Here is a 13,337-nt window from a genome sequence, read left to right as displayed (position 1 = left end):
CAAATAAAAATAACTTTTCCGTCCAACATGTCTTCATTACTGATAAACTTGCAACTGATATTGTCCTTTTAAATAAGTCAGATGTTTCATTCTATTTTTTAAGCGATAAATAATAGTATAGTTTCACATTTCCCCATCAGAGCTTCCATATTTGTCAAAACATTTAGATTAAAAAGTAGAGATTAAAAAACACAAAACAAAAACGCCTTGTAACAGTAGTCTACTCTTTGATGATTTATTAATTCTGCTGAAACATGCGATTAAAAATGATATTTCAATGGAAAATGAGCCGTGGGTCTGACTAAAGTGCTTGCCAGGCTGGATCTGCTCTGCAGGCTGTAAGGCATAAAGTACTACTACTTCAAGGCCTTTTACAGGACTCACATGAAAAAGAGAGTTTCATGGTTAAATAAATGTAAAAATAACAACAAAAGTAATAAAATAATAATAGATTACATTACTATGACAGTGTTAAAGTTGTGAAACGTGCTTATAAACTCTGTTCCAAACATGTTGTGAAAGTTAGGACTGAGTTTGGACCATAGGACCACAGCTGTCATACACACTCCCTCTCAGTGTTTGTAAACAAAAACAAATGTATAGGGCCTTTAAAACCCTTGTGTCGTCCTTTAATTTTCTTACATTCACCACCCCAGTGCACAAAAATGTATACGCCTAAAAACAGCCATTAAATCGCCATACAGTCATATTTTTTTCTCCTTTTTTTGTGTGCATAAAACCCTTGAATTACTTGATGTCCTTCCAAAACTACCAAACATATAATCATTAATTGGATTTGAACCCTTTAAATGCCAGTTTCATTAAACTTTGAAACATGCCAAACCAAAAACATAAAAACTTGAATATTTCCTGATTAATACACATTAGAGAGCTGGGGCTGTGGTGTTTAGAGCCTTGGATGTGTCAAAGTTAGGACCAAAATTGATTTGCTTTGTTTTTCTGTAGTGGACGATTCTTTATGTCCAAATGTTCTTGGCTCCATTCACTTCCATTATAAAGACATTCAGGACTTCAACATTATCTTTGCTCTCCTGTCTCCATATAAAAGTCATGTATTTATAATGTCAGCGTTTCATTCTGAAGAACCAGAGTCAGATTTGACATTTTGACTGGATTTTTTCAGTTTGGACCTTGTTCCTGTTGTTGGCAGAGGAGACAGTAGAGGAGCTGCTCCTTCAGAGGAGACAGTAGAGGAGCTGCTCCTTCAGAGGAGACAGTAGAGGAGCTGCTCCTTCAGAGGAGACAGTAGAGGAGCTGCTCCTTCAGAGGAGACAGTAGAGGAGCTGCTCCTTCAGAGGAGACAGTAGAGGAGCTGCTCCTTCAGAGGAGACAGAAGAGGAGCGGCTCCTTCAGAGGAGACAGTAGAGGAGCTGCTCCTTCAGAGGAGACAGAAGAGGAGCTGCTCCTTCAGAGGAGACAGTAGAGGAGCTGCTCCTTCAGAGGAGACAGTAGAGGAGCTGCTCCTTCAGAGGAGACAGTAGAGGAGCTGCTCCTTCAGAGGAGACAGTAGAGGAGCTGCTCCTTCAGAGGAGACAGTAGAGGAGCGGCTCCTTCAGAGGAGACAGTAGAGGAGCTGCTCCTTCAGAGGAGACAGTAGAGGAGCTGCTCCTTCAGAGGAGACAGTAGAGGAGCTGCTCCTTCAGAGGAGACAGTAGAGGAGCTGCTCCTTCAGAGGAGACAGTAGAGGAGCTGCTCCTTCAGAGGAGACAGTAGACGAGCTGCTCCTTCAGAGGAGACAGAAGAGGAGCGGCTCCTTCAGAGGAGACAGAAGAGGAGCTGCTCCTTCAGAGGAGACAGTAGAGGAGCTGCTCCTTCAGAGGAGACAGTAGAGGAGCTGCTCCTTCAGAGGAGACAGTAGAGGAGCTGCTCCTTCAGAGGAGACAGAAGAGGAGCTGCTCCTTCAGAGGAGACAGTAGAGGAGCTGCTCCTTCAGAGGAGACAGAAGAGGAGCTGCTCCTTCAGAGGAGACAGAAGAGGAGCTGCTCCTTCAGAGGAGACAGTAGAGGAGCTGCTCCTTCAGAGGAGACAGTAGAGGAGCTGCTCCTTCAGAGGAGACAGAAGAGGAGCTGCTCCTTCAGAGGAGACAGTAGAGGAGCTGCTCCTTCAGAGGAGACAGTAGAGGAGCTGCTCCTTCAGAGGAGACAGAAGAGGAGCTGCTCCTTCAGAGGAGACAGAAGAGGAGCTGCTCCTTCAGAGGAGACAGTAGAGGAGCTGCTCCTTCAGAGGAGACAGAAGAGGAGCTGCTCCTTCAGAGGAGACAGTAGAGGAGCTGCTCCTTCAGAAGAGACAGAAGAGGAGCTGCTCCTTCAGAGGAGACAGAAGAGGAGCTGCTCCTTCAGAGGAGACAGAAGAGGAGCTGCTCCTTCAGAGGAGACAGAAGAGGAGCTGCTCCTTCAGAGGAGACAGTAGAGGAGCTGCTCCTTCAGAGGAGACAGTAGAGGAGCTCCTTCAGAGGAGACAGTAGAGGAGCTGCTCCTTCAGAGGAGACAGTAGAGGAGCTGCTCCTTCAGAGGAGACAGTAGAGGAGCTGCTCCTTCAGAGGAGACAGAAGAGGAGCTGCTCCTTCAGAGGAGACAGAAGAGGAGCGGCTCCTTCAGAGGAGACAGAAGAGGAGCTGCTCCTTCAGAGGAGACAGAAGAGGAGCGGCTCCTTCAGAGGAGACAGTAGAGGAGCTGCTCCTTCAGAGGAGACAGAAGAGGAGCTGCTCCTTCAGTGGAGACAGTAGAGGAGCTGCTCCTTCAGAGGAGACAGTAGAGGAGCTGCTCCTTCAGAGGAGACAGTAGAGGAGCTGCTCCTTCAGTGGAGACAGTAGAGGAGCTGCTCCTTCAGAGGAGACAGTAGAGCGGCTCCGTCAGAGGAGACAGTAGAGGAGCTCCTTCAGAGGAGACAGTAGAGGAGCTGCTCCTTCAGAGGAGACAGTAGAGGAGCTGCTCCTTCAGAGGAGACAGTAGAGGAGCTGCTCCTTCAGTGGAGACAGTATAGGAGGCTAACATGGTGTTTTATAGTGTTTGGGGAAAGCCCAGAGCTGTGTACACCTGCCTAACCTTGACACTGGGAGAAATGGTGGGAAAGACGCAGCTGTTCCAGGCACAAACATGCACACGTCCAGTCCGACGCTCAGTGTGTGAGATGAACATGAAGCTGACTGGACTGCTCTGCTCTGTGCTGCTCCTGGCTCTCACTGGTAAGTCATCACCACTTACATCTGCTGCTATTTAGTCATGTCCACATTTTAGATTGATGGGAAAGGTGGATCTTTGGGTGAGGTAATATATACTTTTAAAGAAAAACTAAAATGTTATATTGCACTAATCTACTGATGCAGGAGAATACAATATCGCAATTTGATGCACTTACAGTGACCGAGACGACTTGGAACGTTTTGAGGGAGCTGATGGTCGGCTCCCATTTGAGCTTGTCTTGGGTGATGGTGAAGGAGTGGAGATGGGGGTTGGAGAGTCTGTCCGGCTGAGGGGGGATGGTGGGGCTGTGTCTTTCCTGAAGTCCACGATCATCTCTTAAAACTCCTGATAGTTTTAAGAGCCAAGTACAACTTAAAAGTATTCAGTTATTTACCTTAAGAGTCTTGTTGAAACCGATTACGCCATCACTTTTCAGTCCAATCAGCTTGTTTTGACCAATACTTAGATCATTGCAACCAAGCCCAAAACAATTACAAAATGGAAAATTGCAGGTTATTTTATTATTTGACATTAGTTATTCACAACACAATTCAGAATGATTTAAAGATAACATAATGTTTGAGTGTTATGTTATTGACTTCACCGGACACTGTTTCCTGGCACAGCTGGCTCCAACATCTGAAAAATATGGAGAACGTCTCTCAGTAGCAAGCAAGAAATGAAACCAAGTTCAATATCATGTAACTGTGACTCTTTCTCCTCTTCACATTCTGCGATGCGATAACAGTGGGCTTGTACAAGTCTGTAAGAATAATAGAATGAACATCAAATGCCATGTACCATGTATAGTCCAATATTACTCCAAAATATTCTAGGCAAGGCTGTAAAAAGATCTGAGCAAACAGATGAACAATGAACACAAAGCTCTACTTTTTCAAACAACGTGTTTAACGGTAGCATCTGCTATTAGCTATGATAACAACCCAGTCAACACCAGCACACGTCACCCAACAGAGCTTCAACATTTCTGCCCTGGAGTAACGTCTGAGGACCAAGGTTTTCACCATTCTCACCTAGACAGCCAACTATCTTGAGAATTCCTCCACAGTAAGTTATTGCTCGACAATGATCCAAACTGTCTTTCCCTGTTATATCAAAATGGCCCATCTGCAAAACAGGTTTCCAAGAATATTCTCTCTCCACCTTATTAATGTACATAGTCTTGCTGAAAACTGTGATGTCATTCAAACCTACATTTTTCTTTTGATGTGATCGGGTTAACTGAAACATGGTTGACTGACAACAATCCGAGTACCTTCAGCCTCATGAATTATAAACATGTGTTTAGACGTAGACAGGGCGACTGGATGGAGGTCTATGTTTTTAAGGTCCAGCTTACAATATACAAAAAGAAGTATATAACATAACATTCTGAAGATATTTCAGTGACTCAAATGTTGTTTGTTTAGAAAAGCTGCCAGTCAATTACAAAGGACAGAAATGTGTGAAATAGATGACGCTCAAAAAGCTTTTACAATCTTTACAAAAATATGGCTCATATCTTTGGCTTATATCGTCAATCTATTTCCAAACACAGTCAAAGCCGTGGATCACTCCAGCTATATTCAAATCTCTAAAAAGTAATAAACAGGTTTTTTTTTTTTTAAAGTTAAAGTTTAGGAATAGACTTTCCGGTAATCACATCATGAGAGGATCAAAAATCATTTTTTACAATATAAAGTTAACCCGACACAAAAATAATATATCTGGGATGTGGAAGACCCTAAACTGTATTCTCAACAAAAACAAAGTCACAAAGCAAATGCCCAGTGAATTAAGATTCATGATTGTCTTGAGCCAGACCCTGAGGCAGGGGTGGACTGGGACTAAAAAACCAGACCAGCCCGGCCCAAGTTAGTGTAAACACACGCGTCCACAAAGACATATTTTGACATCAATTTATAATAGGCCTAATTTTTATTGCGCAATTGCTGTGTCACCAATGAACAACAGAGCTGTTAAACAAATAGAATATTAGGTGCTTTGCTGTGCAATTGCAAGGCCGGGTAGCAGCACCCCATTACAAGCTGATGGCCCTCAAGCCAGCAGCCCTTCTGTGCTCCTCCAGAATGGACCTATGGCCAGTCCGCCCCTGCCCTCAGGTCATAGCAGAAAATAAGTACATTTAAAAAGTCCTTTTTTTCCAGAGGTTTGCCCATCTCTGGCTTCCAAGACCCCACCCAGCATCAGTGGACCGTTGAAGTTCATGAATGTTTCAATTACTGATGAGTTTAACCTTCTGCCAGTCACTGATAAAGAAAGTAGAGATGCTATATTCAGCCTAAAAGAAAGTTTCACCAGGATATGATAATATTGATAGTAAACTGCTTAAGTCAGTGCACCCATATATCAGTATTGAACAACTAGACTCGTTTCTGTTTAACCAAGTTTATCTAAAGTTCTGGAAATGTTTGTCTAAACCAGATTCATTGAATATCTTGATGAAAAAAATAATGTTGTACATTCACACCTGTATGGTTTTAGTAAAAAACATTCTACATACATGGCTCTTGTTCAATTACCGACTGAAATAATCAAAGCTCTAGATCTAACAGAAAGCACTGTGCATTTTCTATGGATAAAGCATTCGACAACTATACAATTTTTTAAAGAAAATCTTTCATTCAAAACAAGTCACTGCTGTGATTCACCGACCTAACGGACCGATACCAAACCATCAGTTGTTATTATTATTATTACTATTAATATTATTATTATTATTTATTTATTTTCAATCAAATAATAATGGGCATAAATCGCCTCTTCTTCCCCTTCGGTGTGGCTTACCCCAAGGTTCTATTTTGGGCCCTTTGTTGTTTTTGTTATATATTAATGACCTTCCAAATGTTTCCGTCAAACTCTCTAAAATATTGTGTGCAGATAACACAGGTGTGTTTTGTTCTCCTAAAGATACAAACATGCTGGTTTAAAGCCAATAAATTATGACTTGACATCCAGAAAAGAAGCTTCATATGTTTTGGGAGACAACCTAAAAGTTTAAACCCTTCTCTAAAGATTCAAATTGACGACATCCCAATGCTCGCTTTCTCTGTGTCCTGGTGGATGAATCAATTGAGTGGCCAATGCTCTCTCTGTGAACTGAACTAAACTGTCTTTATAAGCGTGTTACAGAAGATAAAAGTCATGTATTGTATGTTGTGTGCTTCAGCCTTGGCAGTGAAGGACGAGTCTGTCGACAGAGACGAAGGCGTACTGGCTCAGCCGCGAGAGGTGAGGCTGCATTTCTGACATGCTTATCCTCTTCACTCTTTTCAAAGGAAACACATCTGCAGACATGCCAGGTTTAAATAGTTTAGTGGAAGAAGCTAGGCCTTTTGCTTCCAGAGAGCCCAGCAGCGCCCTCTGCTGTTCATGTGTGTAAACGTCCAACACTGGGGTTTTCTTCTTAGATCAAGTATGCTGTTTCTCTTCTAAAACAACACTTACGATTTGGATCTGTCCTAATCTTCCAAAGTCTGTCTCCTCAAGTGCTCAAAACACTGTGATAATGTCACCAAAGCCTCGCACACTTTAAGAGACCTCTATAGACCAGCTACCCCAAACCCCGTCTCCATTCAGGCAAACTATAGTCATTGATTGACTGCGGAATTCTTCCGCAGTCAATTATTGGTTTTCATGTTCTTTATTATTATTCCTCTTCCATCTTTTTCCCGATTTTCTCCAGCTTTCAGCACCTTCATGCTTTGTGCAATTTATGCAAGTTATGCATCAAAACATTCCGCATGTTGAGGAGAAGGTGCTATTACTTTTGGGACTTCTGCAACTTACGGTTTTTCCGCAATCGGCCCAAATGTCGGAGATTTTTCCCATTGACTTATAATGGGGCTGCCGCAAATCCATGCTTTTCTGCACTTTTTTCTGCATTTTATGCAATTTCTGCACTTTGTGCATGTTCAGCTTCTGCAACTTGTGGGTTTTGAGAAAAAATTGTCCTTCTGCAGTTTTCCAGTTTTTTTATACGAGAGTTTGAAATTTTTGCATTGGTGTGTATGTGCGAATCCAGCCAATGGGGAGACTCCAGGCCTTTCAGCCATTTGTGCAGCTTCTGCCAATCAAGCACTGAGGCCATTTCAACAGTTTGACCAGTTTATGGAATATAAAACGTTTATGCAACTTAAGAGTTTATGCCATTTAGGATTTATGAATTTTAAAGAGTTTATGCAATTTACATAATTTATGCAAATTAACCCATTCATGCATTTTACCACTTTATGCAGTTTATGCAACATGACATTTTATGCATTGTACCAGTTTATGCAAAATAGATTATGCAATTTGAAGAGTTTATGCAATTTCTGCATTCGCTTCCCGCATTTCCGCAGTCAATCGCAATGGCACAGCCATTGCATTTCTAGTTTATATTATTTTTTATTGTTCAGATAAGATCATGTAATCCATCATCAAAATGCCTTTATTAAAGCTCTATCTAGTGTTGACCTCTGGTGACCCAAGATTGGGAATCTCTCATTTAGATCAGAGGTACCGTATCTTTTTGGGTTGCAGGCTTTGCATATTGTAAATAACAAAATATTCATGAACAATTTAAAATTATAATATTACTATCCATCCACCCATTGTTTTCCGCTTTATCTGGGGCCGGGTCACGGAGGCAGCAGTCTGAGCAGAGATGCCCAGACTCCCCTGCATGTCCTCCAGCTGCTCAGGGGGGACCCCGAGGCCACACCAGGCCAGCTCACAGACTACTGCTGCGAGACTAACGCTCGCTCAACTGGGGAAAACTACTGGGGAACGAGCATCCCGATATCCACACCCGACTGCGGAAATCGGCTGATTTGTTCTTTGTCCTAAAACTCTGCTAATTTCTTGAGGTTAGAATGAACTGTTTGCGAGAGAAATGCCCAACATCAAGGCTAGCAAAAAGAACATTTACATGATATTTCATAAAATTAGCAAACCAACGTCTTCTCACTCACTGCTTTAGTCAGACCAGGCTGGTCAGCATCGGCATTAGACTGATATTTACACATACGGCTGTTTGATTGATCACATACAGTCAGGTCCATAAATATTGGGACGTCGACTCAATTCCTCTGTTTTTGAAAAAGATTTGCAATCAATTATTAAAAAGTTTTGAAAAAAAGTTTGATTTATAATTGTTTGTCCCATTACTTTTGGTCCCTAAAGGTCCTATATCATGCCCAATCGACTTTTTGGAGCTTTTAACCGTGTTGTTTTGCTATTTCCTTATCAAAAACACCCCCAGAGTGGTTTTGGCTTCATTCACGCAGCTCTCAGCAATCCTCCTGAATCCTGCTCTCTGGAAGAAGAGCTCCGCTCTTCCTCAGCAGGAAGAGCCCCCTGTAATGTAATGTCTTGCGGCCTGATTTTAATTGATAAAACAGTTTTTTTCATAATTTCTGTTATAAGAAATAAAAAATAAAAAAATGAAAAAGTAAATGCCCAAGGCGTCTGCACTGCCCCTGCGGAAAAAACAAACGCACCCCCTGAGCGTCTGAACAGATGTCATGTTTGCACTGAAAGTTGTGAAGAAGGAGCTCTTTCTAACCTACTCTGGACACCTGTTCTTTTTTCTTACCTAATGATGATGCCAGAGAAAAGCGCTACAGAACTTTATTAAACCTTCCTAAAGAAGAGGCCACTCGCCAGAAGTTGGAATTTATTTCCGGGATTCAGCGACTTTCACCAAAATAGTGTTTTTCTGTGACTGTGACTGACACCAAACATCGATCACTCTGATGGATGTTTGGTGAACCTTCTTACAGTGGATTAACTTTTATAACCAACGCGAGTTCCCAATGTGATGGAGAGGCCAGGACAGAGCGGTGGTGAGTCAAAACGCGTGTTAGCTTGTGTGTGTAAGCTTGTGTGTGTTAGCTTGTGTGTGTTAGCTTGTGTGTTAGCTTGTGTTCGTTAGCTTGTGTGTGTTAGCTTGTGTGTGTTAGCTTGTGTGTTAGCTTGTGTGTGTTAGCTTGTGTGTGTTAGCTTGTGTGTGTTAGCTTGTGTGTGTTAGCTTGTGTGTGTTTGCCATTTATGAATCTGTGTTGCAGATGTCAACTCCTTATAACTGCATAGTAGCTTCACTTATTGCTGTGATATTTATGTTTCTTTTACTGCTAATTTTGCATGGGCGGAGAGAGGGGGGCGGAGTTAACTGAATCGAAGTGTCTTGTCTTCCGGGTTTGCAAAATACCCCCAGAAAACACTTATATTTCTCTCAAAAATGAGTACTCCATAGTGGTAGAGGTACAATATATCATTACTTTGGCATGGCTGAAATAGCAGGATACAGATCCTTTAAAAAGTGTGAGGCTTATAATTCCTACATCATTCATCCCATTTGGATGTAAATAGCCTCAAATTAAAGCTGAAAGTCTGCAGTTTAAGCACATGTTTTTGTTGTATGTTTTCAAATCCATTGTGGTGGTTTATAGAACCAAAAACACCAGAATTGAGTGGAGGTTGATGACTTTTATAGATTTCCTTGAATATTAATTTCCATCCTATTGTTGACCGCACCGGGCTGTACGGTGTTCAGGCCCCAAAGTATGTTCTTGAATATGAGGAACATACTTAATGTTCTTAAGAACGTGAGGTGCCTACACACCCAACGAGACGGATGGCGCTGTCGTTTCTATTTGGTTGCTTGAAAGGCTTGCAATCAGACAGTCGCATGTGTTCATTTCAGGCGGAGCCAATGATGTAAAAAAATAAATAAACTCTGCGCTGTTGCTGCTCAGCAGTAGGATGTGAAAGAAAATTATTTCTTGATTCTTTGCTTGTGCTTTGGTGACATTGGAATAGTTTTAATCACCTACCTTTCTCTGACACTTGAGGCAAATGTCGCCTTTTTCTTCCCTTCTCCCTCTCCCTGTTTCGACTCCTCCTGCCTCCTGTTCACACCGCTCTTAGATACTGATCAACACCACCCTTCCACACCTTGGTGCGCATTTCACATTGACAATACACAGTGGGATCTGCGCTAGCCGTGTAGACACCTTTAGTCTGTTTCCCTAATGTAGACATCTGTGTGGTGGCCTCATAATCAGACGGTCAGCTCAGACTGCTCTGACTCTGTCACTGACTGGTGCAGTCTGTTGACAGCCATGTTTCTGTTAGTTATCTCTGTAAACGCACAGACCATTCTCCATACTGTAGCGTCTGACTCTGACCCTGTTCTGTTGTAGCCCTCATGTGGCAGGCTTGAGGACAGCGGCTGCACCAAAGAGTATGACCCTGTGTGTGGCTCTGACGGACGGACATACAGCACTGAGTGTCTACTCTGCCAATACAACAGGTGGGTCACCGCCGACAAGTACACCTACTGCACCATTCAGTATCGTGCTTTTTGGTTGGTAGGAAAATATGATTATCATGGGATATACACTGTATTGCCAAAAGTATTCACCTGCCTTGACTCACACATGAACCTTTTTTTAATCCATTGGGTTGAATGTTAATTTTGGTCACCCTTTGTAGCTCTACCAGTTTCAACTCTGCTGGGAGGACTGTCCACAAGGTTTAGGAGTGTGTTTTCACTGTTCTTACAGAAGCACATTTCCGAGATCACACACTAATCTTGGACATGAAGGTCTGGCTCCGTCTGTGCTCTAATTCATCCCAAAGGTGTTCAATGAGGTTGAGGTCAGGACTCTGTGCAGGCCAATCTGGTTCATCCACACCAAACTCTCTCATCTATGTCTTTTATGGACCTTGGTCATGTTGGAGCAGGAAGGCACCATCCCCGAACTGTTCCCACAAAGTTGGAAGCATGGAATTGTCCACATCTTGGTGGGCTGAAGCATTCAGACTTAAGGGGCCAAACCCAGCTCCTGAAACAGAAACCCCACACCACAATCTCCCCTCCACCAAACTTTACACTTGGCACAATGCAGTCAGACAAGTACCGCCAAACCCAGACTGGTCCATCAGAGCCAGATGGAGAGGCGTGATTGGTCATTCCAGAGCACATGTGTCCACTGCTCTAGAGTCCAGTGACGTCTCTTTACACCACTGTACTATCCCTTTCTATGAAGCTCTCAGCTCATGTGGCCAATCTAAAAAAACACATGAAGTTCGGAGGTCTGTAGCAATTAACTCTGCGGAAAGTGCGTCTTCATTACTGGTCCTGTTGCTCAGGTGGAGCGACCCATTCTTTCACAGGTCTGCATGCCTCTGTGCTTGATTTATACAGCTGGGGGGCTGTCACATGGGGTGGCCGATCCAATTCCAGTGGGGGGCAAGTGCCATCCCAGGCCCCCCACGAGCTTGGCCCCTGACAGTGACACCTGAAAGGGATTGGAACACCTGATTTAGGTTGCTTGGATGGGTGTCAATACTTTTGGCCATATAGTGCTGTTCTGGTGATTCGTACTCGCTAAAGTAACTTGTTGTATATGTCTGACTACACAGTCCTGATCAAAAGTTTAAGACCTCTTGAAAAATCCCATTTTGCATGGTTGGATCATAAAGTTCCAAGTAGAACTTCAATATGCAACAAAAAGAAAATGGAGTGACACACTTTTATTGAAAACAATGAGATGGAAATAGGCTGTTTTGCATCTGATCAAAAGTTTAAGACCACACCCCTGAAAAAGGCCAAATCTGTGGATTCAGTGTCATTTTCTGTCAGGTATTCACATGATCATGACACCCTGATGGCAAAGGCAAAAAAAAAATCTTGTTTTGAACGTGGTCGGGTTGTTGAGCTACATAAGCAGAGCCTCTCGCAATGAGAATTGTGATCCAATCACAATGACAATTTTACTTCAGGACGTCATGACAACTTTTTTTTTGTCTCACACCCATTTTCTTCTTGTTGCATATTGAAGTTGCCACTTTTCAAGTCGTCTTAAACTTTGGATTGGAACTGAATAATCACTTTTGGACCCAAAACTACCTTAAAGGAACAGGCCACCGTTTTTCCATACTGAGATATGTTCTTTTCTGAGCTTAGATGAGTTGATGCGTACCTGTCTGGTCTTTGGGCGTGCGCTCAGTCATGCAAAAACACCAAAGATGTTGTTAGCATTTAGCCTCTCCTCCTCTCCTCTATGGGGCCATACGGGGGTGAAGTTAGAAGTGACCAAGCTCTTCCATGTTTTCCCCTATTTAAATATGGTTAGGAGAGCACTTACATGATCCAAGTCACACAAAATTAAACATGTTGATTTTCAAAGCGGATAAAAAGAGAACTATATTGTATGGCGTAGACACCTGAGGAGCACTTTACTGCTTGGTCGTTTCACCCCCGTTTGGCCCCATAGAGGAGGGGAGGCTAAATGCTGACAATATCTTTGGTCTTTTTGTGTGACTGAGACCAGACAGGTACGCATCAACTCGTCTAAGCTCGGGCAAGAACATATCTCAGTATGGAAAAACGGCGGCCTGTAAAAGTAATCATTATAGCTGTCTATAGTGTATCATTTATCATTTTACTAGTGATGAGGCTGTCCTGTTTTGCCTTTTTATGTATTTCTGAAACACACTACAACTATATGTGAAATCGTTTTTATTCTTTTTCATAGGAAACATAAGCAAAATGTGAAGGTGGCGAGGAAGGGCCCATGCATGTGACCGGGGACTGAACCAACAGGATATCTCTGTCTGGATATGAAATAAACCACTGCATGCTCATGTGCACTCCTGTCGTCATTGTCAAACAGAACTATAAGCTGACTATGCAGAATTCAAATCATGGCATTCGTACAGCAGTTTATAAGCTTCTCTCAAGCTGCAGTCACTATGCTATTCATTCACACTATTCAAACTATTGTAGCCACAGCTGCCCTGGGGTAGGCTGGAGTCTAAAGGAAACAGAGTAGTGTCTTCAAATGAGTTTAATTCAGGATAAGCTTGATATGAACGTGATATCTCGACGAGACTCAGTGGGATCAGAAGTTGGGATGTCCTGATCCGATATTTTGACACTTCGATACACATGGACATTTTTCATTTTTTCATTTAATCGCATTCACAAAACAACAGCAAAGCAGCAGATAAAACTTCAGCTCTATCTGTTTCTAAAGGCCATTGAGGTCTATTGCATTATGTCTAGGACCTGTAAAAGACGTAGACACTCGGAGCACATGGCTAATTATTATGCATAAAGAG

General features: G+C 42.6%; 1 protein-coding gene across 1 annotated transcript; it reads left to right on the top strand.

The window, feature by feature from the left end:
• Positions 1-3,151: 3,151 nt before the first annotated feature.
• Positions 3,152-12,858, top strand: LOC306962811 (serine protease inhibitor Kazal-type 1-like). Its single transcript, XM_079556113.1, has 4 exons — positions 3,152-3,205; positions 6,394-6,455; positions 10,412-10,521; positions 12,752-12,858. Exons 1-4 carry the CDS (start codon positions 3,157-3,159, stop codon positions 12,798-12,800), a joined length of 270 nt encoding a protein of 89 aa, XP_079412239.1. The 5' UTR covers positions 3,152-3,156; the 3' UTR covers positions 12,801-12,858.
• Positions 12,859-13,337: the final 479 nt, after the last annotated feature.

The sequence above is a fragment of the Gobius niger genome (assembly GCF_951799975.1).
Source record: "Gobius niger genome assembly, chromosome: 5".
Taxonomy (NCBI): domain Eukaryota; kingdom Metazoa; phylum Chordata; class Actinopteri; order Gobiiformes; family Gobiidae; genus Gobius; species Gobius niger.
The sequence above is the reverse complement of the archived record's forward strand: the minus strand, read 5'-3'. Positions and strand labels throughout refer to the sequence as shown.

Excerpts from the sequence above, each read along its gene's own strand:
- LOC306962811 (XM_079556113.1), top strand. The coding sequence starts at position 3,157 with ATGAAGCTGACTGGACTGCTCTGCTCTGTGCTGCTCCTGGCTCTCACT. Across the intron at positions 6,456-10,411 it reads TACTGGCTCAGCCGCGAGAG|CCCTCATGTGGCAGGCTTGA; the intron begins GTGAGGCTGCAT and ends GTTCTGTTGTAG. Across the intron at positions 10,522-12,751 it reads CTACTCTGCCAATACAACAG|GAAACATAAGCAAAATGTGA; the intron begins GTGGGTCACCGC and ends TCTTTTTCATAG.